The sequence below is a fragment of the Cyphomyrmex costatus genome, unplaced genomic scaffold (assembly GCF_001594065.2).
Source record: "Cyphomyrmex costatus isolate MS0001 unplaced genomic scaffold, Ccosl1.0 scaffold81, whole genome shotgun sequence".
In the NCBI taxonomy this organism is placed as follows: Eukaryota; Metazoa; Arthropoda; class Insecta; order Hymenoptera; family Formicidae; genus Cyphomyrmex; species Cyphomyrmex costatus.
In genome coordinates this window covers 147668-165194 of record NW_017280386.1, presented here as the reverse complement: position 1 = coordinate 165194, position 17527 = coordinate 147668, and the positions used below count along the sequence as shown (strand labels likewise).

At 35.3% G+C, this 17527-nt stretch overlaps 1 protein-coding gene across 1 annotated transcript in view; it reads left to right on the top strand.

Moving 5' to 3' along the window:
• Ddr (discoidin domain-containing receptor 2) overlaps window positions 1-17527 on the top strand; it is an 82601-nt gene that overhangs the window by 25582 nt on the left and 39492 nt on the right. Inside the window, exon 4 of the mRNA XM_018549346.1 lies at window positions 14255-14402. Coding sequence (XP_018404848.1) covers window positions 14255-14402 — 148 coding nt within the window. The remainder of the gene's footprint in view (window positions 1-14254; window positions 14403-17527) is intronic.

Sequence of the window (17527 nt, the reverse complement as noted above, 5' to 3'; positions counted from 1 at the left end):
AGTCTTATAACATTTGCATTATTTATATTTATATAGATCTCAAATCATTAAAAAGTCATTGTGTCAGCTGTTTTATTAATATAATCATAAAAAATGTGAAAATTTTATACATAAGACATATCTCAATCATTTTAGTCTTATAACATTTGCATTATTTATATTTATATAGATCATTATATTTAATTATCTCTATTAAAAGTACTGCATTTGCGAAGATGTAAGACTTATTTCGACGGTATCTACAGTATTGGTGTTAATTTCTGTTCTCCTTTTATCTCTTCAAAACGCTATATACGATACGGGCATTGCATATATGAGAACCTCTGTCCCGGTTGAACGGCCATTACTGGATGCGACGTGTTAATTAACGTCTCTTTAGCATGATAATCCGTACGCGATATCCATTAGCCTGTCAAAATACATCACGGCGGTTAAGCGATTTGCTTGTGGCGACGAAACTACGTAGATTCTACGGACGTAATCTTAAATTGATATTAAATAAGTGCGTTTCGCGCAAACGGTTTTCATTTTCGTATCTCACGGAAAACGTATATTTCTCACAAAAATTATTGAAGAATTGTTGAAAGAGGAATAGATGCAATAAGTTAATCTCGTCATTATGCTATAAATAACATAAAAAAAAAGCGTAACAAAATATGTAAGAAGACTACAAAGAGAATATTGTGGTAGTTACACGAATTTACGTAGCAAAACTTGCTAAATATAGAAATATAATTATATATTAATAGTTGTAATATACATTCTCTCGTATCTCTAAGGATTTTGGTAAATTGACTTGTGAATTAGTCACAAAGGCAGAAGAAATTTCGTATTAAATCGATCAAACAGCATAATTGAAAACGGTAAATCGGTAGTTAGAGCTATTCGCTATTGGACATCGAGTGCTGCTGCAGCTATTATCCTACGAACCATAAGCTACCATTGGTAAATGGAATTTTAATGGATGTACAATAAAGCGAGTGCATTTATTCCGCTTACCGAAACGGCGCGGTAAGTCATAATTGTAACGAGCGCGGTTCATTTTTCAAATACTATCGATAGACGCGCGTTCTCCACCGTGCTGGTTTCTTCACGTGATCATTATTATTACATTTTTATTCCATGCTGAAAACACATGCGTACAAACCTATATATTAATATACAATAACAGGGGCTCAATGAATTTTGTGATCGAGCGAGAAAGCGCATTATTTTACTCGCCTTTTCCTGCAGTCTTCCAATAAAATCCATTGCTGGTTCTCTCTTCCATTTCTGGATAGTAAAATTCAAAATCTCATTTCTAACTATATGTCGATTCTCCCATGATTTTATGATTTTTTTTCACTTACAGGCATCGTTTTTATTTGCTTTCGCAGTAATCATCGTGAATTCTCGCGCGAGGGGCGCCGAGCGCTTCATCGTCCGACACTCTATCTTTCCGTGAACATTATTCAATGCCCGCATTATGATATTACCACGTATAAGTGTTAAAATTCACTCGCTCACGCGAATTTATCGCGCCCCATCGCAAATTGCCGGTCGTAATAGAAAAAAGATTACCTGAAGCGCCGGGATTTTTCAGTATTTACCTCGGCATCCGCAATATATTTCCTTCAAGAACTAATTTCGTCCGGGAGAGAGAGGCAACGGCTACGAGAGACTTATTACCTAGCTGCCTTACGGTCTCCCGATAAATAGAAAATCAAGAATCTCATCGGTAACGAACTTACTTCGATAGACTATCATAACTCACCTCCGGCTGGTACTCGTCGGAGGGTCGTCGTCTGGCCCCGCAGGAAAAGCTCCGTGACGCGGAAGTAATTTTCAACTCCGAACCGTGTCCTATCGTGGATAGCGAAGCCTCGTTATTCGACCTCGTCGTCATCAGAAGGGCTCTGATATTCGCCATGGTTATCTCTCCCTAATCTCTCTCTCTCTCTCTCTCTCTCTGTCTGTCTTTCTCGCCTGAGCTCTCACTCGTTCACATCGTGTGCACGCGTGCACGTACAACACACATTCGACGTACGTACTTTTCGCCCTCCTTCCAACGTGGCTCGTACTAGACGTTCTTCTCATTTTCACGCAGATTTGCTCAAAGCGAGAGAGCAAGCCGGAGATCTGAAGGTGAAGGAGAGACAAAACGCCCAGAAGCAATAGAGGGAACAGGAACGTTTACCCTGCAGCCTCAATCTGGGCGGCATGTGATCTTTGTGCATGCGCGCGTCTTCCTTTTGCTCCTTACACCTTGAATACGGGCGGAGAAAACGAACAGTCGAGACTTGAATGAGGAAACGAAAGGGGATGAGCGTGAACGCATGATGGGAAGAAAAAGAAAGATAGAAAATAGGAAGAGCGACTACGCTATCGCGCTATTGTACGTGACCCGAGCTCTCCGCAGGCGTTTTTCTACAGTAGCGTAGTCGTCGTTCCTATACGTCTCAGACGAAACACGTAACGCGAAAGAGGGTTCTCTGGTATCCGATGATGCATTTGCTCGTTTTATTAGTGAAGATCTGGTAGAACTAATGCAGAAATGTAGGCGACAATTAGAAAACCATGAAAATGTATGTCATACGCTCTAATAAAAAGAAAAAAGCGAATAATAGCGTGTATCTCGTGTTACCTTGTCGTATGATCTTCGCAAAAATTTAAAGACCAAAACTGTATGATTTGTGTCTGCAAACAATTCGCAATTACACAATTATTCATACTTATACGATTGCGCGAACGTATAGCACGATAAACACGGTGAATATTACAGAAAGTCTGGCACATAGAAGCGTGATATATTTTTACATTCGCCAAGCTGACGCGTGCAACGAACCAGTTACATTTTTACACCGAAAAAAGCGGGCGACGCGACGGTCACCGGCTGCGATGGTTACTCCAATAACGTAACAAAAATAAAGAGCGCGTGTGTGCGAGAGGGAGATTATGACTCGCTTCTTATGAGGTGCACGCGAATTAAGCCGGACAGGCCGGGCTCATCTAAATTCACGAAACGCCGGAGAGTAGCCGGACCTCGGGCTGCTAGATGCAACCTGATGGAAACGGAGCGGAATACAGCAGCCAGCCAGCTAGCGCCTCTCCCTTTTACGTTCGGACGGCCGCTGTCGTGCCTGCGGCGGGACAATTGCCAACGGTGGACGTGTTTCATTAACGCCGACACACCGGCACGGACGAGGCTTTGTGAGAGAGGTACACCCACGGTAACTCGTATACGTCTTCCCTGTAATACGAGCAGTCCTCGCTGCGGCTCTTCAACATACCTACCTGTCGCGACAGAGCTAAATGAATTTGTTTATTCTTTCATGCTAGAATTATATTTTTTCTCACATTTTTTTCATCTTTTATGTTATCCGATTTACCTTTCACAGAAATTACATTTTTGATATATCTTAGGACTGAAACGGCATCAATATTCTGTTTTTTTAAATCCTGTTTTAAATTAACCGTGTAAAACTCAAAATTAAATAAACTTTAATGTTTAGATATAGTTTCTTACGTAAAAACCACAGTTATTAAGCTTTTTTAAATTTTAAAAGACGAAAATAATTTTTGAAAAATAATACTCCATCTTTAAAAAATAATAAACTGAAAAAATTTTGTTTTAAATTTTACTTTTATAAATTACATATTTTTTCTATTATATCACGAATTAGACAATGAATCTGTATACTCGAACCTTGTGGATTCCAGTGAAATGTTGATGACGCGTACAAGAAACAAGACTCGGCAGTTTCTCTCAACGATAATATTCCCAGAGATGCACGATAAATCCTATACACGAGATTTATTGCATAGCAGAATTCTACATCCGCATTGCTGTGCGAAATATATCCCTGTATTGTATATAAGTTTTAAAGCGTATATACAACCAAGATTATTGAAAACTTAACAATTTATTACATTTACAATGTAAATCCTTGAAATATGAGCAAATTTACGAAATTATATTTAATCGATTAATTTGTCATGTAAAAGAATAATTGTTTAATTTAATTAATTAATTTAAAAAATAATCGAGTAATATGTACTTATGACTTTTATGAAAAAAATATGATAATGCTTAAATAACCACTCGCGTCGTGTTGTGTTTTTTGCCTTTTGAATAGCGTCGAATACTGTCAATCCTCGCGCAATTCCATAGTCGACTTCTTGAGCAAGTCAAGACGCGGGATACCAGAAAGTGAACTAAGGCGCGAACACCGAAAACGTTTTTCCATTTCTCTTAGTCTGGCATGCTGGATGATGACACACCCCCTGACGTAATCGACAAGTCGTCACTGCTGTTTGACTTGGTGACAGTTCGCTTAAGTCCACAAGTATCGGCGGTAATTTCCATCGAAATTTCAATCTCGTTTATCCGCAAAGTAACTTCCCTGAACGGCCGGTTCGTTGCAGTCATGCTAACTCTCCCTTCCCACCCGGTCGTGTTCGCCGCCCTTTCGCCCTCTCTTCACCCTCTCGTCCATCGTTCGGTCGACCAACGCGGCGGCGTCACGACGTATCGAATTTTAATCAATCACCGACAGGGACAGCCAATTCCAGAGCCAATTAACATATTCATTCCGTGGCACCCGGCACCCCTTTTTTTTTTTTACCGATTTCAGCGAAATTCAAATTGCAATATGGCGAGCACCATTACGAAATACTGTTCAGTTCCCCAGTCATTACGTAGTAGTCATTACCGCGGGTATTCGCGCACGGTAAAATTGCTCGGATATACAGTATTAAAAAATAAACGGAAAAAGAAATGGCTAAGAGCCGCCCTCATTATGTAACCACTGGCTGAACTAGTGACGCAGCGAATTTTGATATCACTACGTTATTACATTAAAAAGTTTACAGAGAACATTTTCAGCGGAACAAACGAGCGCAGCTTGTTCTGCAAACAATATCTTGGACCTAATAAATTTGAAGACGGACTTTTTCGAACAACTCGTGTTTAAAGCTATAGCTACGTAATTAGATTGTACCAAAGTTAAATATATTACGGTGTAACGACTGTAAGAAATAGCAAAATTGTGTAATTTATTATTTGGTCACGTGTATGTTCGAAACTTTAGTAAGTCTATCTGAAAACGAAAAGTTCGATTCTGAACGTTATCAGTAGCGAAAGTTCGTCTCTAGTCAGACGAAATCAAGAAGAAAAACCGTTCAAGCCAGAACCAGAACAACCACTGTTCTATTTTTCTGCTGGACTTGCGAAACATATACGCGTTTGAAAAATCAACCATATATTCTTTCAACAGAAAGAAAATGTCGTTTGGTTGTTTCAGTTCGATAGAATTAAAGAATACGATTACACGTAGAAAGCTCTTACACGTATACATATCTACCTACAGTACGTTTCTCTCTGCCATTTTTCATGGAAAATCAATAATCGATAGACGTGGATGGAAGGTCGCCATAAAACTGCTCTTAATCCGCAGGTATGGCATAAATATGTGTAGATAAAATATATATATGTATTCCTCACTATGTGGACATATGCACATTGGTTCTACCTGGTATCGATGGATTATGGATTATCGGTACATACAGTCGTATGTACGCGGACATGCTATTAGCGGATTACCGCATGAACCGGCGACAATTTTCCACGGTTACATTGTACGTGTTCCCCCTTCTCTTTATACAACACCTCTTTTTCTCTGTCCCTCTTTTTACTAGACTCGTTAGAAATCCGGTCTCGATAGAAGAGCGTTTCAATCCGGATGAGAGCACTCGGACCGACGCGACGCACGAAAAGGGTCGAGTCTTCCTCTTCTTACTATTTAGTTAGTGTTTGTTTCCTCGATTTTATACCGGTTGAAGCATTCGCTTACACAAGAGAGAAGGAGAAAGAGATTCCCTCTGCCAATTTTGTTCGTGGACGGATTAGATAGATAGGGTACTGTCCCCGGTTTATCGGGTATGTACAACGTTGCTGCAACTGCGCGCATACATAATTTGTATGTGTAGAATAATGTTAATTTTATTAGACCATTTCCGCTAAATTGTATTTTAGTAGTGCAGCCGGAGTAACACGCTTAGTAGAGAAGATCCTATTTTAATTGACATTAAATTAATTAGCATTAACCGGCAAAGGAGGGTTCCTTCCTGCTTAAATTAGGGATGTTACAATTAAACACTTGTTCGTTAGTAGAGTATTAGAGAATTTAATGTCAGCTACAGACAGATTAGAATGGGGCATGCATCACCGCAATGTTGCAAGTCATGGTAATTCTATATGGTTAATGAGATTTCCAGCGGTTACTGGAAAGAAAATTTATCTAACAATTCAAGCTATTTCTATCTACGGTAATTTAGTCAGATGGGATGCAAACAAAAATCCACGTTTCAACATTACGAAGAAAATGAATGTAAGGGAACGACAGCAATGACTTCGCATATTGACATTACTGAAGCAGCACAAAATACAATTCTTTGAAATTAAAGGCGTTAAAATGAAATAGTCTTCATTAGAGAAATACAGAAAGTCTGGTTTCGGCCGCAAACAGATTAGAGGCGGTCTTCTTTCCACGAGGGCGCTCTGGGGAAGTAATTGCCTACACGCCGAGCGAACGGAAATAGGACGCGCGGCGTAAGCCCGTTCTGCTTTTTCGCCTCCGCAAGACGATCCATCTGCCCGAGTTACCTGCCTTCGACCTCCTGACCTCGGCAAGCTAATGAAAGCCACTTTAAGTTAGTATCATTGATTCTAATAGTAATTCCATGTCAATGTTCAACCAATGGTATGATGTGGTAATGAATATTAAGATTGAATGTAACATATGATATAACCTAATTACATATACAATATATGTGTATATATACTCTAATTATGTATTATTAAGATAAATAGATAAAATTATCATGATATAGGGTAAACCCGGTATATACGCCGCACCTATCGAAAACTTAATTTATCAATTATTATTTACTATGTTTAAAGTAAATTAATTATATAAATAGAATGTTTGTATCATCTACTACTATAAAAAAAATATTAGAAATCTAAAATAATTTATTTTCCATATTAAAAAGTAACTTTTTCAAACCCCTGCATTTTTGCCATTGATCCCATAGGGGGGGGATAATATGGCCACTCATATATAATTCATAAGAAAATCACAAATAATCTATAAATAAGATGTAAAATAACGACGTAACTTGCATTGTTTATTAATATATGACAATTTTTATTGTTCAGAATGAAAAATGGAATACAAATAGGACTTAACACAATTTTTTAAAATAGCTTCAAATCTTTGAAAATAATCTTTAAACGTTTAAGATTTATCAACATTTATGCATTAATGCAATGTATAATTGTTAGAATTAACAAAAACTTCTTAAATAGAGCGTCTGTGCTGCGGCACAGCATCCCGCTCGCTAAAAATGCCGTATATCCCAAATAGATGGGATATATATGACAACTAATTAAACAAACAATACAGGAGCAAAGCACTTGTATTTTGCTATACAACATGCTTTACTATTCCTCTACACATATGTATTGCAAAATAACCACTAAGTCTTTTACACGCTCTATAATAATCATTTTATGTAGATTATAAATTATGATGGCACTATTTATTACAGTAAAAAATCGATTTAACTCGCAATAATTTCATTAATATTAATAGTAAAGAACTGAAATCATAACATAATACTAATATACCATAAAGGCATGTAACAAAGTAATTGACGGAAACTTATCCCCACTCCTTCTATTTTTTCTGACTTCTGCGGCGTATTTGCTGACGCGGCGTATATACCGGGTTTACCCTATATATTATTTTTCGAAAACTTGGAATATACAATAGTAATTAACATTTCTGTTATTTTACCAAAGCAATTTTTCTAACAGTCAGAGAAGATTTTGCGACAATTAACGTGGAGTGATTACGACGCACGTTATTGTTACAAAACTGCAAGACTAGATGGAAAAATTTTCATTTATGTGAAATTATACTTTTAAGAGATTGTTGGTTGCAAAGTATACCTATAATTGTATTAAAGTACATGGTACCACCGGTTTTAAAACAGAGCAATCACAAGCGGCTTGAAGCGAAGTGGCCATAAATGCGCAAGCGTAACATAACTTTCCTTCTTTCGTTGTCTTGCACCGAAATACGTTCGATCGACCCACTAACCTTCTCAGGTTCTCTCCTGAGAATTATTTCTTTGTGCTTATAATGGAAGGAGATCCTAGGATAAGGTGCGAGACTTTTTATTACCAAAGCAAAATGGTCGACTGTCCTCTGCGATATAAACGAAATCGATAACATTAATTGTACGAATAAAAAAAAAAACACCGTTAAAGTCTATCCATGTATTGTATCGTAAAACGATGCGAATTTTAACGCCGAAATGTACTGAAATTAAAAAGCACTACGTGTGGAATTTAATATACATATATAATATCGTAACAGCGTAAAATTTTGTAAAATTCCTACACTGTTAACATTTTTTTTACAGCTGTCACTTCACAATCGCATTATTTGGTATTACGAATGAAGTACTTTTGGGGTTTCGACAATAAGCGTCACAACACCGCGCAAATTTTATCTTCGATTATATGTAATAATCGCCATATGCGAATAAATTCGCAACAGTTATTAAAAACGTATTTCGATATGACCAGCAATATTTTCGCGGAAAACACGAAAACCATTTTCCACGATGAACAAGCAAATAAAAGAATTTTTTAACAGTACATTTTTAACTCAATATATAACATAAAAGGAGGTAGAATTAAAATATAAAAGGAAGTAGAATTTAAAGATAGTTATACTCTAAAACACATTAATCAAGAATGTCTTGAAACTTTCGTTTCAAGTAATTTAGGTATATTAATAATACATATATCTGTAAAATTTTAACTCGATTTCCCGTTCCTGAGATATAACCGATCAAACTTCATAGATCTTTCTATATTTACCATTATAGTATAGCCATTTCTGCCGTGATATGACACGAATTTTTATACAGTATCGAAACCGCATTCAAAAAGTTCATGAAAAACGAATCTCATGTAGTTGAATTTATGAAGAAGCATGTGTAACAAGATTGCAAATATTCACCGTATATGATATTAAAGTTGAGTCAATAAAAAATCTTGATTTTATACATTCTTTCGAGAATTGACGAAGTCTAGTAGGTATGGCAACGTCGCACTTTCAATAACAATGTAATTGCCATAGATTTGATATATCTCGTTTTTCATCAAAAATGAGGTTATACCATTCTTGTCGTTTCTTTGCAAGAACTGCTTTGCATTTTTCTTTTCTTGCTAAAACTTTACTTTTAATATATTCTCCTTTATATCGTGATTGTGCGGACATTTTTGTCTTTTATATAAATATTTTGACAGCGGTGCTTCGGTGTCTGTCACTGTATTCATCTACTCATAAAAGTGCGACGTTGCCACGATCTAATTTCTCTTATGTGAAAACTACGTGATACGTAGATTTTCCTTTCTTTTCTTAAATTAACTCATCATGATTTAATATTGTAAGTGTATAAAATACATTGTTTTTTTTATTCTTAGATTTTACATTAACAACATATATTGATTTAAATTTAGAGTTATGTCTGAGTCTATCGTTGACTCGCATAGTTGCAGTGTAACCACCTTAACTTCAATAGGAAAGAATATTATTACATACATATAAACATATATTATTTATACATCTCTCATATTATTCATAGATATATTATCAGGAATGTCACTTAGATATGGCGATGTCTATAATCAAAACTATTCTCAGCTTCTCGTGCCGACAAATTATAGACTCCGGCAAAGCGTTCAGGAGGAGACTCTACTTGCCGCTAGCGTAGACATCAATTTTATGTGTCGGTGAGACGATATCGTAGAAGCGTCTCTTACCCCGTGGCGGTCCTTATATATAGATGTATTAATTATTCCTATCGCGTAGACCCCAGTCTGGCTTGTATTCCAGCACGTTGCAGTTGCAGTTGTAATGCATCCGCGGTCGGTCGTTTCGAGACGGCCGATATAGCGGAAACTCCACTCCACCGTTGCAGCCCACCGTTGAAGAGGCACGTTCCATTTGCGTGCCGTTTACAACTTCGTGGGCCGTTTACAGCTGCGGACTTTCTATATCTTCTATGAACGTATTAATCTCACGATTGTACAAATATTAAGTATTGCTCATTTGATAGATGAAAGAATCGTATTCAGATAAATTTCAATTAATTTTAGAAGTTCTATTTTATTTTCTGATTTATATTTTTATTTTATTTATTTGTTTTACATAATACTTCTATTAATCTGCAGTCTCTGTCGTATTCTTCAATAAAAAGAAACACAAGCTGTGCATATATAAAATAAATAAAAAAAAAGAATAAATAATTACGAAGTCGAGATATATATATATATATATATATATACATATACTATATATGAAATATTCTATTATATTTTGTAATTCCAAAACGAAGTTCTACTAGCACGAATGTTCTGAGTTTCGACCTTCGGCAACTATGGACATCAGATGCTGCTCTTTATATGATTAACGCGAAATAACAGATTCCTGGTTAGAAATTCTAATCGCGGCACCGCCGGTAACACAAATCAAAGTAAAGGCTAATGGTCGCTGATGTCCAGCTCGAGCCACGGTCCGTTTCTGTATATAGAGCATATTAGCGTTTGTGTCATATCTACTACGCTTGTGCACGGTGTTTAGACCGCACACTGTTTCCGGTACAGAGAGAGAGAGAGAGAAACATGACTAGTATCGCGCGAATATTCATATTTCAACGCAGAGCTCGTTGCTCTTCGGGATGACGACGGTCAGCATGTTTGGACGATCCAACGTGTCATGTTCGCTCTCTACACGATTCTATAATCTATACAGAGATACAGATTATTTTGTACTAATGTGAATGATAGGCAATACATTGATATATTGGTACAAGAGTTCGTAGCATTACCTATTTCATTTATATCACGTTTCCATATTTTTAAAAAATTTGGCAATTATACTATTTTATAGAGTAAAGTTTCAGCTTTTTTGAATCTGTTTTTTAAATTCTTTAATGATTTTTAACGGAGTTATGAGCAATCAAAGTCAAAATATTCCTTTTATTTTCCGTGACAACTTAGTAACAAAAAATTTTAAGAACATATTTAAAAAATAATTTTGTAGGGAAAACTTTAAGCTTTCACGTTAGAAAGTCGAAAATTTTTACAAGTTTTTTTTTGGACATATGACAGGCTCATAAAATGAGAAGAAAATTTTCCAGTTCGTAGTTTTCTACATATAAAAATTATCGAACTCACAAAAACTTATAAGACACAGCGACCCCTTTCGAAAGTTAAAAACTTTAAAACCATTTTTTAAAAATAAATTTCGCTAGTTTAATTATTTTTGCAATGCAAAATAATTAAACGGTTTAAATCGAGCTAAATGAATTTTATAATAATAATTTATATAATAATAATAATTCGGATTGATTTTCCTGTTCTCAATGCGAGTATATTGTAAAGGCATATGAGACAGGACCATCATTACAAGTTCGTCCGATCGAGTTGAACGTAGACGTTAACATTTTTGTAACAGTTTGGTAACATCTACGTTCAACTCGATCGGACGAACTTGTAATGAAGGTCCTGTCGCACATGTCTTTACAATATACTCGCATTGAGAACAGGAAAATTAATCTGAACTATGATTAATGTATCAGAATGTCTGTAACGCTTTATCACACATTATATAAGGATATTATCGATCCAATAACGCAAACATCAGTAAGAATCGCTAAAGAAGGATCTGTGAGTCCCGAAACGTACGACAATTTTTTTGTTAGTTAGTTTTTTTATATTGTAAATTTAAGAACAATAATTATCATTATTAAATCCATCGATTTTAGACAGTTTAATTATTTAATTTGGATTTTTTTTCATTTAAATTTTATTTATTTTTAATGAAGTTAGAGCTACTTAAATTTTGAAGTTTATAGCGTTACGTATTTTGTTCTAATAATATATTGCAAAGTATAAGAAAAATAAGAAGGTATTAGCCATCTTTTCAATTTTTATAAAAAACAATCATTTTTAAATGTATTACAATTTAATAATTATTTCAAAAAGTAATGATAATTTTATATAAATTAATATATATATATATATATATGGCGTCGAGTGGCTCACCGCTCTGTGCGATTGACTCGCGATTTGTAGACCCGAGTTCAATCCCACGTGCGCCCAAACGCGATGATTTTTCGCGTTTAATGAGCCAAAAAATGGCTCCACCTGGTGATCAAAAGATCTATGATCATCAGCGCCGTTCGGATTCGGCGTTAAAAACTGTAGGTCCTATACATCAGTAGTATATCAGTAGATATTTGTCTCTAATATCTAACTGAGGTAGGATTCTGTGGACTAATCACCCACAAATCAGAAAAACTATCTGATTCGAGAAACGAATATAGGCCTCGGACAAAAGAGGTCTATAGACGTCCTATGCTCCACATAAGGAGATAAAAGGTGTCGTTATATATATATATAATAAATTTTTATTAGACAAAATTAATGTAAATGGAATTAAAGATGAACATAAAATTAATAATAGATATAAAGTAAAAATGGTACCAATATGTAATGTTACATTATAGTAAATAGTAATTAAAGTTAAAAAATGGTTACATCGTGAAATAGCATATGAAATTGAATATAAATGATCGTTGGAACAGCTATCGAGCTGTTGTGTCTATTTTATAAAATACGATGAATTTATGAAAACAGATATATTAATTTGTTCATATCAATTCTCTGATTAGCTGAGTTTGAAAAAACCTTTGCTATTGTCTCATCAATCGCTTACCGTAATGCAGAGAAGGAAAAAATCAAATAATTCTCTAAGACAAATGTTATAATGATGATTGATGAAATGATATATTATCATAGAAGATATATTCCTTATACATATTTCACAACTATGTTATTTAATACTATTATCCATTCGTTGCGCGTATTATCATTATTTTCGGCTGCAGAGATAAGCTTGTGATTACAGATAAAATTTTACGACGCGAATATAACGGGAGATGAGAACCGCTAATCCGTCCAAATGCTCAGAATGCAAAACAGAACAGGATACAGACATAGCTACTGAATTACATAGCTCCAAGCGAACATGGGTGCAGATACAGTATATTATTATCCCTAACATGTCTATCAGTGCACGTGGTAATATACGTATGTCGAATTTAAGACCTTGTTTCTCAAACAACCTGGTCGATTCTATCGACGAGCTTGATGTGATCCTCGGACGCGCGCTGACGTTCGTATTTCAATGTTAATCTCATGTTCGTCGATGGCGACGACCTATGTACGTCTCTGCGACGCGATACGACATGCGGGACGCGAATGTGTATACGGCGCCGAGAGAAGAGAGGAAAGGGAGGCCTGTGCTTCCAGGCCAGATTTAACGCTTGCATTTACATTTAGAGGAGGTTCACGACGGACCATTGTTTACTAATCGGATCCGGAAAATGGCGCTTCCGGCCCGTGAGATTCGTTCTTAGTGCTGTAAACATGTTCCAATGAACATCGGACAGCCTTATCCCTTAAACGCAACCGTTGCACGTTGCATGTGTTCTCATGCACTGTGATGAACAAATATAGTGGATGTTATCTTCCTTCAAATTCAACTTATACGAATATCGAATTAAAAACATTGTTTTAACGTTTCTTAAATCAGAGATGTGTGAAATTAAAATTGGATTTTTTAAAACTAATAGTAGAATAGATTTTGAAAAAATATACTGTTGTCAAAGTATCTGGAAATGTTGTACATAGTCCGTGTAGCGATAGAATTAAAAACGTGTGTTTTTTTTTTCAATATTTTTATCTTTTCGGAAATTGTGTAGTATAAAAAATTCGCGATACTCTGAATAATAAACTAAAAAAAAAGTACGTACAGTGTGTAAAAAAACAGGTTCTGTACCAGATACTATGAAATGCGCGCTTGTTTTCCTGCTTTTCAACCGGAATAGAAATATCTGGGTGTGACTAAAGTTAACTATTTCACCGTACGTCTCCATTGTGTATACATGATAACATAAAAACCACTCGTTTCAGCAAAAATATCATATATGTAACAGTGATACAAATTGTTGAATACAAATTGCAGCTTTTCTCGGTAACGTTGCCATATTTTTCTTGTCTTCCCTTTATCGTGATCTTTTTTGTTTATGTACGGCGAATTAACAATTGTGTTGTTCTTTTCTGTTGCAGCTTTTGGTGGGCAACAACAATCCGTATTCGGAGGAGGAACAAATCTTCGATCCAACTATAATCGCAACAAAAATCCGTTTTATCCCTTATACCTCTCATATGCGCACAGTATGTATGCGCGTAGAGCTTTACGGCTGTTCATGGACAGGTGAGTGAAATATATGGACATATTCCTTTTTATCATGTTTCCCGATCATCTATTCATTTGCAAACTTGTTGTCCACTTCGCTTGCAGGCGACGAAAATATATATTCGGATCAATATATTTCAATTCATAATGTTTGTCACATATTTTTTATTGCAATTTTAACTGTTTGAAAATAAATGAAAAAATATTACAGACCGCGCGATCTGAAAAAATTTTACCACTAACATATTACGCGCAAAATGGTGATGCAATATATAAAATTATTCGAAATGTAAAAAAGATATAATTTGATATTTTTTTATCAAATTAGAGTTGTTACTCTTTCGCGTCACTTTTTTGTACTACCATGACAAATTAATTTTACGCTATATATATATATATATGTATATATATATATGTAAGTAAAGCCAATTAAACGTGATTTCATCAACACCTGCACTACCACACTAGACACTTATGAAAATAAAATTGAAAACAAGCGGTAGAAATCCCTTTGGAATCGCTTGCGTGTCATCATGCATTTTATATTTCACATTGGTTTCGTAGTCGACTTTCTCTCGGAACTACCTGACGAGAGACCGCAACCGCCGCAACCTCAACAGTAACTTAGATTTGTACTCTAGTCTGGTGATTGGAACCAGAATAACTAAAAAAGAATACGACGGAAATTTGTATACGGTACCAGAATTCGATACAGATTTAGCCGTAAAATTCAAAATCTTTATTTTCATCTTTGTTCACGAAACTCCTGACTTGTTCGCAACAAGAAAATCTTGTAATTTTTAATCTTTTTAATCTTTTCTTTTTTGGTGTTCTTTTTGTTGTACTTAGATCATTAGGCTTACTAATCTTTTTTAATCTATGTAACACTTGCAATAGGTGATTGAGGCGCTTTAAAGGATTCCGTCCTGTACCACGTAATAAATAACGATATTTACGAGTATCTGTTTACTTATTAAGCGACGCGATAGCGTCGCGACGCCAAGTGTATAAAAATTATAATCGCTTGATTGATCGCGTAAACGTTATTACGTATATGTTCGTGTCACTGCCAAATTCGCGACGCTACCACTAGCTTTATCTGGAGTTTTCACATCTACAAACTTTAGATTAAAATTACTTAAAAATTAAGAGTCCAATTAAAAACCTAAAAACACTTTTATTATATATTTATATAATGTCATCGGTATTTTTCTATTGCGACCAGTCTGAATAACATTGGTGCAGTCGATATCGAGATCTGGAGACCGAATTCCAAAAAAGATTTATTTCAAGATTTTTTTTTAATCGTACGTATTACACAATCATGTAAAACGTTTTGTCCATTAAGCTGCTATTCGTAATGAATACATGCAAAAAATAAATTAATTAAATAAACTAATAAAATTAACTAAATTATAAAAAATAAATAAATAAAATAATTAGATAAAATTAATTAATTTAATTTAATTTTAATTAATTATTACTTCAATGCTAACCATGAGACTTGTTATGAGAGGGACTATCCAACAATGAAGAAAAAGAGAAAATAATTAATTGGTAACACTCGCAAGATTATTGACATCTATTTACGACAAAAAACATCGTTCGAGATGCAACCATCTCATCTACAGCACAAGTAATAAGATTGTTATTTTAGTTTTTTTAAATTTATATATGTATAATCACATACTTTTTAAACTTTATACGTTCTCACATTGAGAATGACCCAAGCGAGGTCGAAACATTTATAATTGTCATACTTTATGTTTCATATTTTAGTTTTTTGTTTAACTTGCGTTTGCGTTTTTGTTTAGGTATATAATGTTTTGATGTCATTAAACTTTTATTACACTTAATATCTGGCTCGTAGCTTTTCTACACCTATTATTTTTTAAGTATTTGCCAAATTTCTTCTTCACTATAATCCAATTGACAATTTTAGCCACTTTCGGTCTGTCTTATGTGCCTCGCGTAATGAAATACTTGGTTAATTACATTTATCTCATACCTGTTTTTGATTAAGAAGTTCAATACCTTTATTATTCAAGAGATTTTTTTAAGGTATCTATCTATCTTAATGATGTTATTTAATATTATTTACTTATGAAGACGTATAATGAATTAAAGCACGTGTAATTAATTCGCATTTTGTTTGCCACGAGATTTTGAACTTGAATTTTCGTCAACCTTTGCTGACTATCTGACAAGACGCCGATGTAACGTGTCAGTCTCTCCTGAATCTGAGATTAACATAGATTTACGATCACGGTGGGCCGTGAGCCACAGCTGCGTCTACATTAATCCAACCACGACGAACTATGCGGCAGCCGCTAACTGTGCCATCCGCATAGCCTCGACCATCGTTATATCGTTTAAACGTACAATTACAGCGGCTGCCAATAATATTGACTTGCAAAATAAATTGTGACTTACGAATGGCATTAGCAAACGTTCGGGCCATTACCGAGTAAGGACCGTAACCATGCAAATGACAGAAGGAAGATATATAGAAGAGAGAAGAGACATAGAATTATGTTCCACAATTATCGTAATGAGATACCTTTTACATTTGACAAAGGTTTTAACATTATTGTCGTCGATTGTACTACAAAACTACAAAATGGTTAGAATAAATACAGTAAATAAATAGATGGTTACAATCGATACTGTATTTCATCGATGAAAAAGCTGCGCAAATGGAATTGATTTTTCATTCTATCGGTGCTTTAATGAAAACGGTCTTTTTCAACTATTTCACGTAAACATTGCAAAGTGTACCAGAGAAGCATATCTCTACACATATTTCATATTGAAATTTGCTAAAACAATTTACCATTTGAACGCCATTGAACGGAAAAATACTCAATTGGTATGAGGGAGCGCGACGCGGCATTTCCCTTCCAAGTACCAAACCATGTAACTCGTTCGTGTTTATTGACGTCTGACAGTCTAGAAGTATATTTTGCTCCGATATATAAGTCGCTTACTCGGACGCATTTTTAACGAAAACCCTGCGCGATACGTTGCGGAACGAAAGAGAGCCCGACGTCGTGATCGGTGAGATCCGCATCACAGCACGAAGTTCTAGTCTAGTTATTGCGTGACAGCGCTTTAGATCGATCCCCGGTAATCCTCGGTGCACC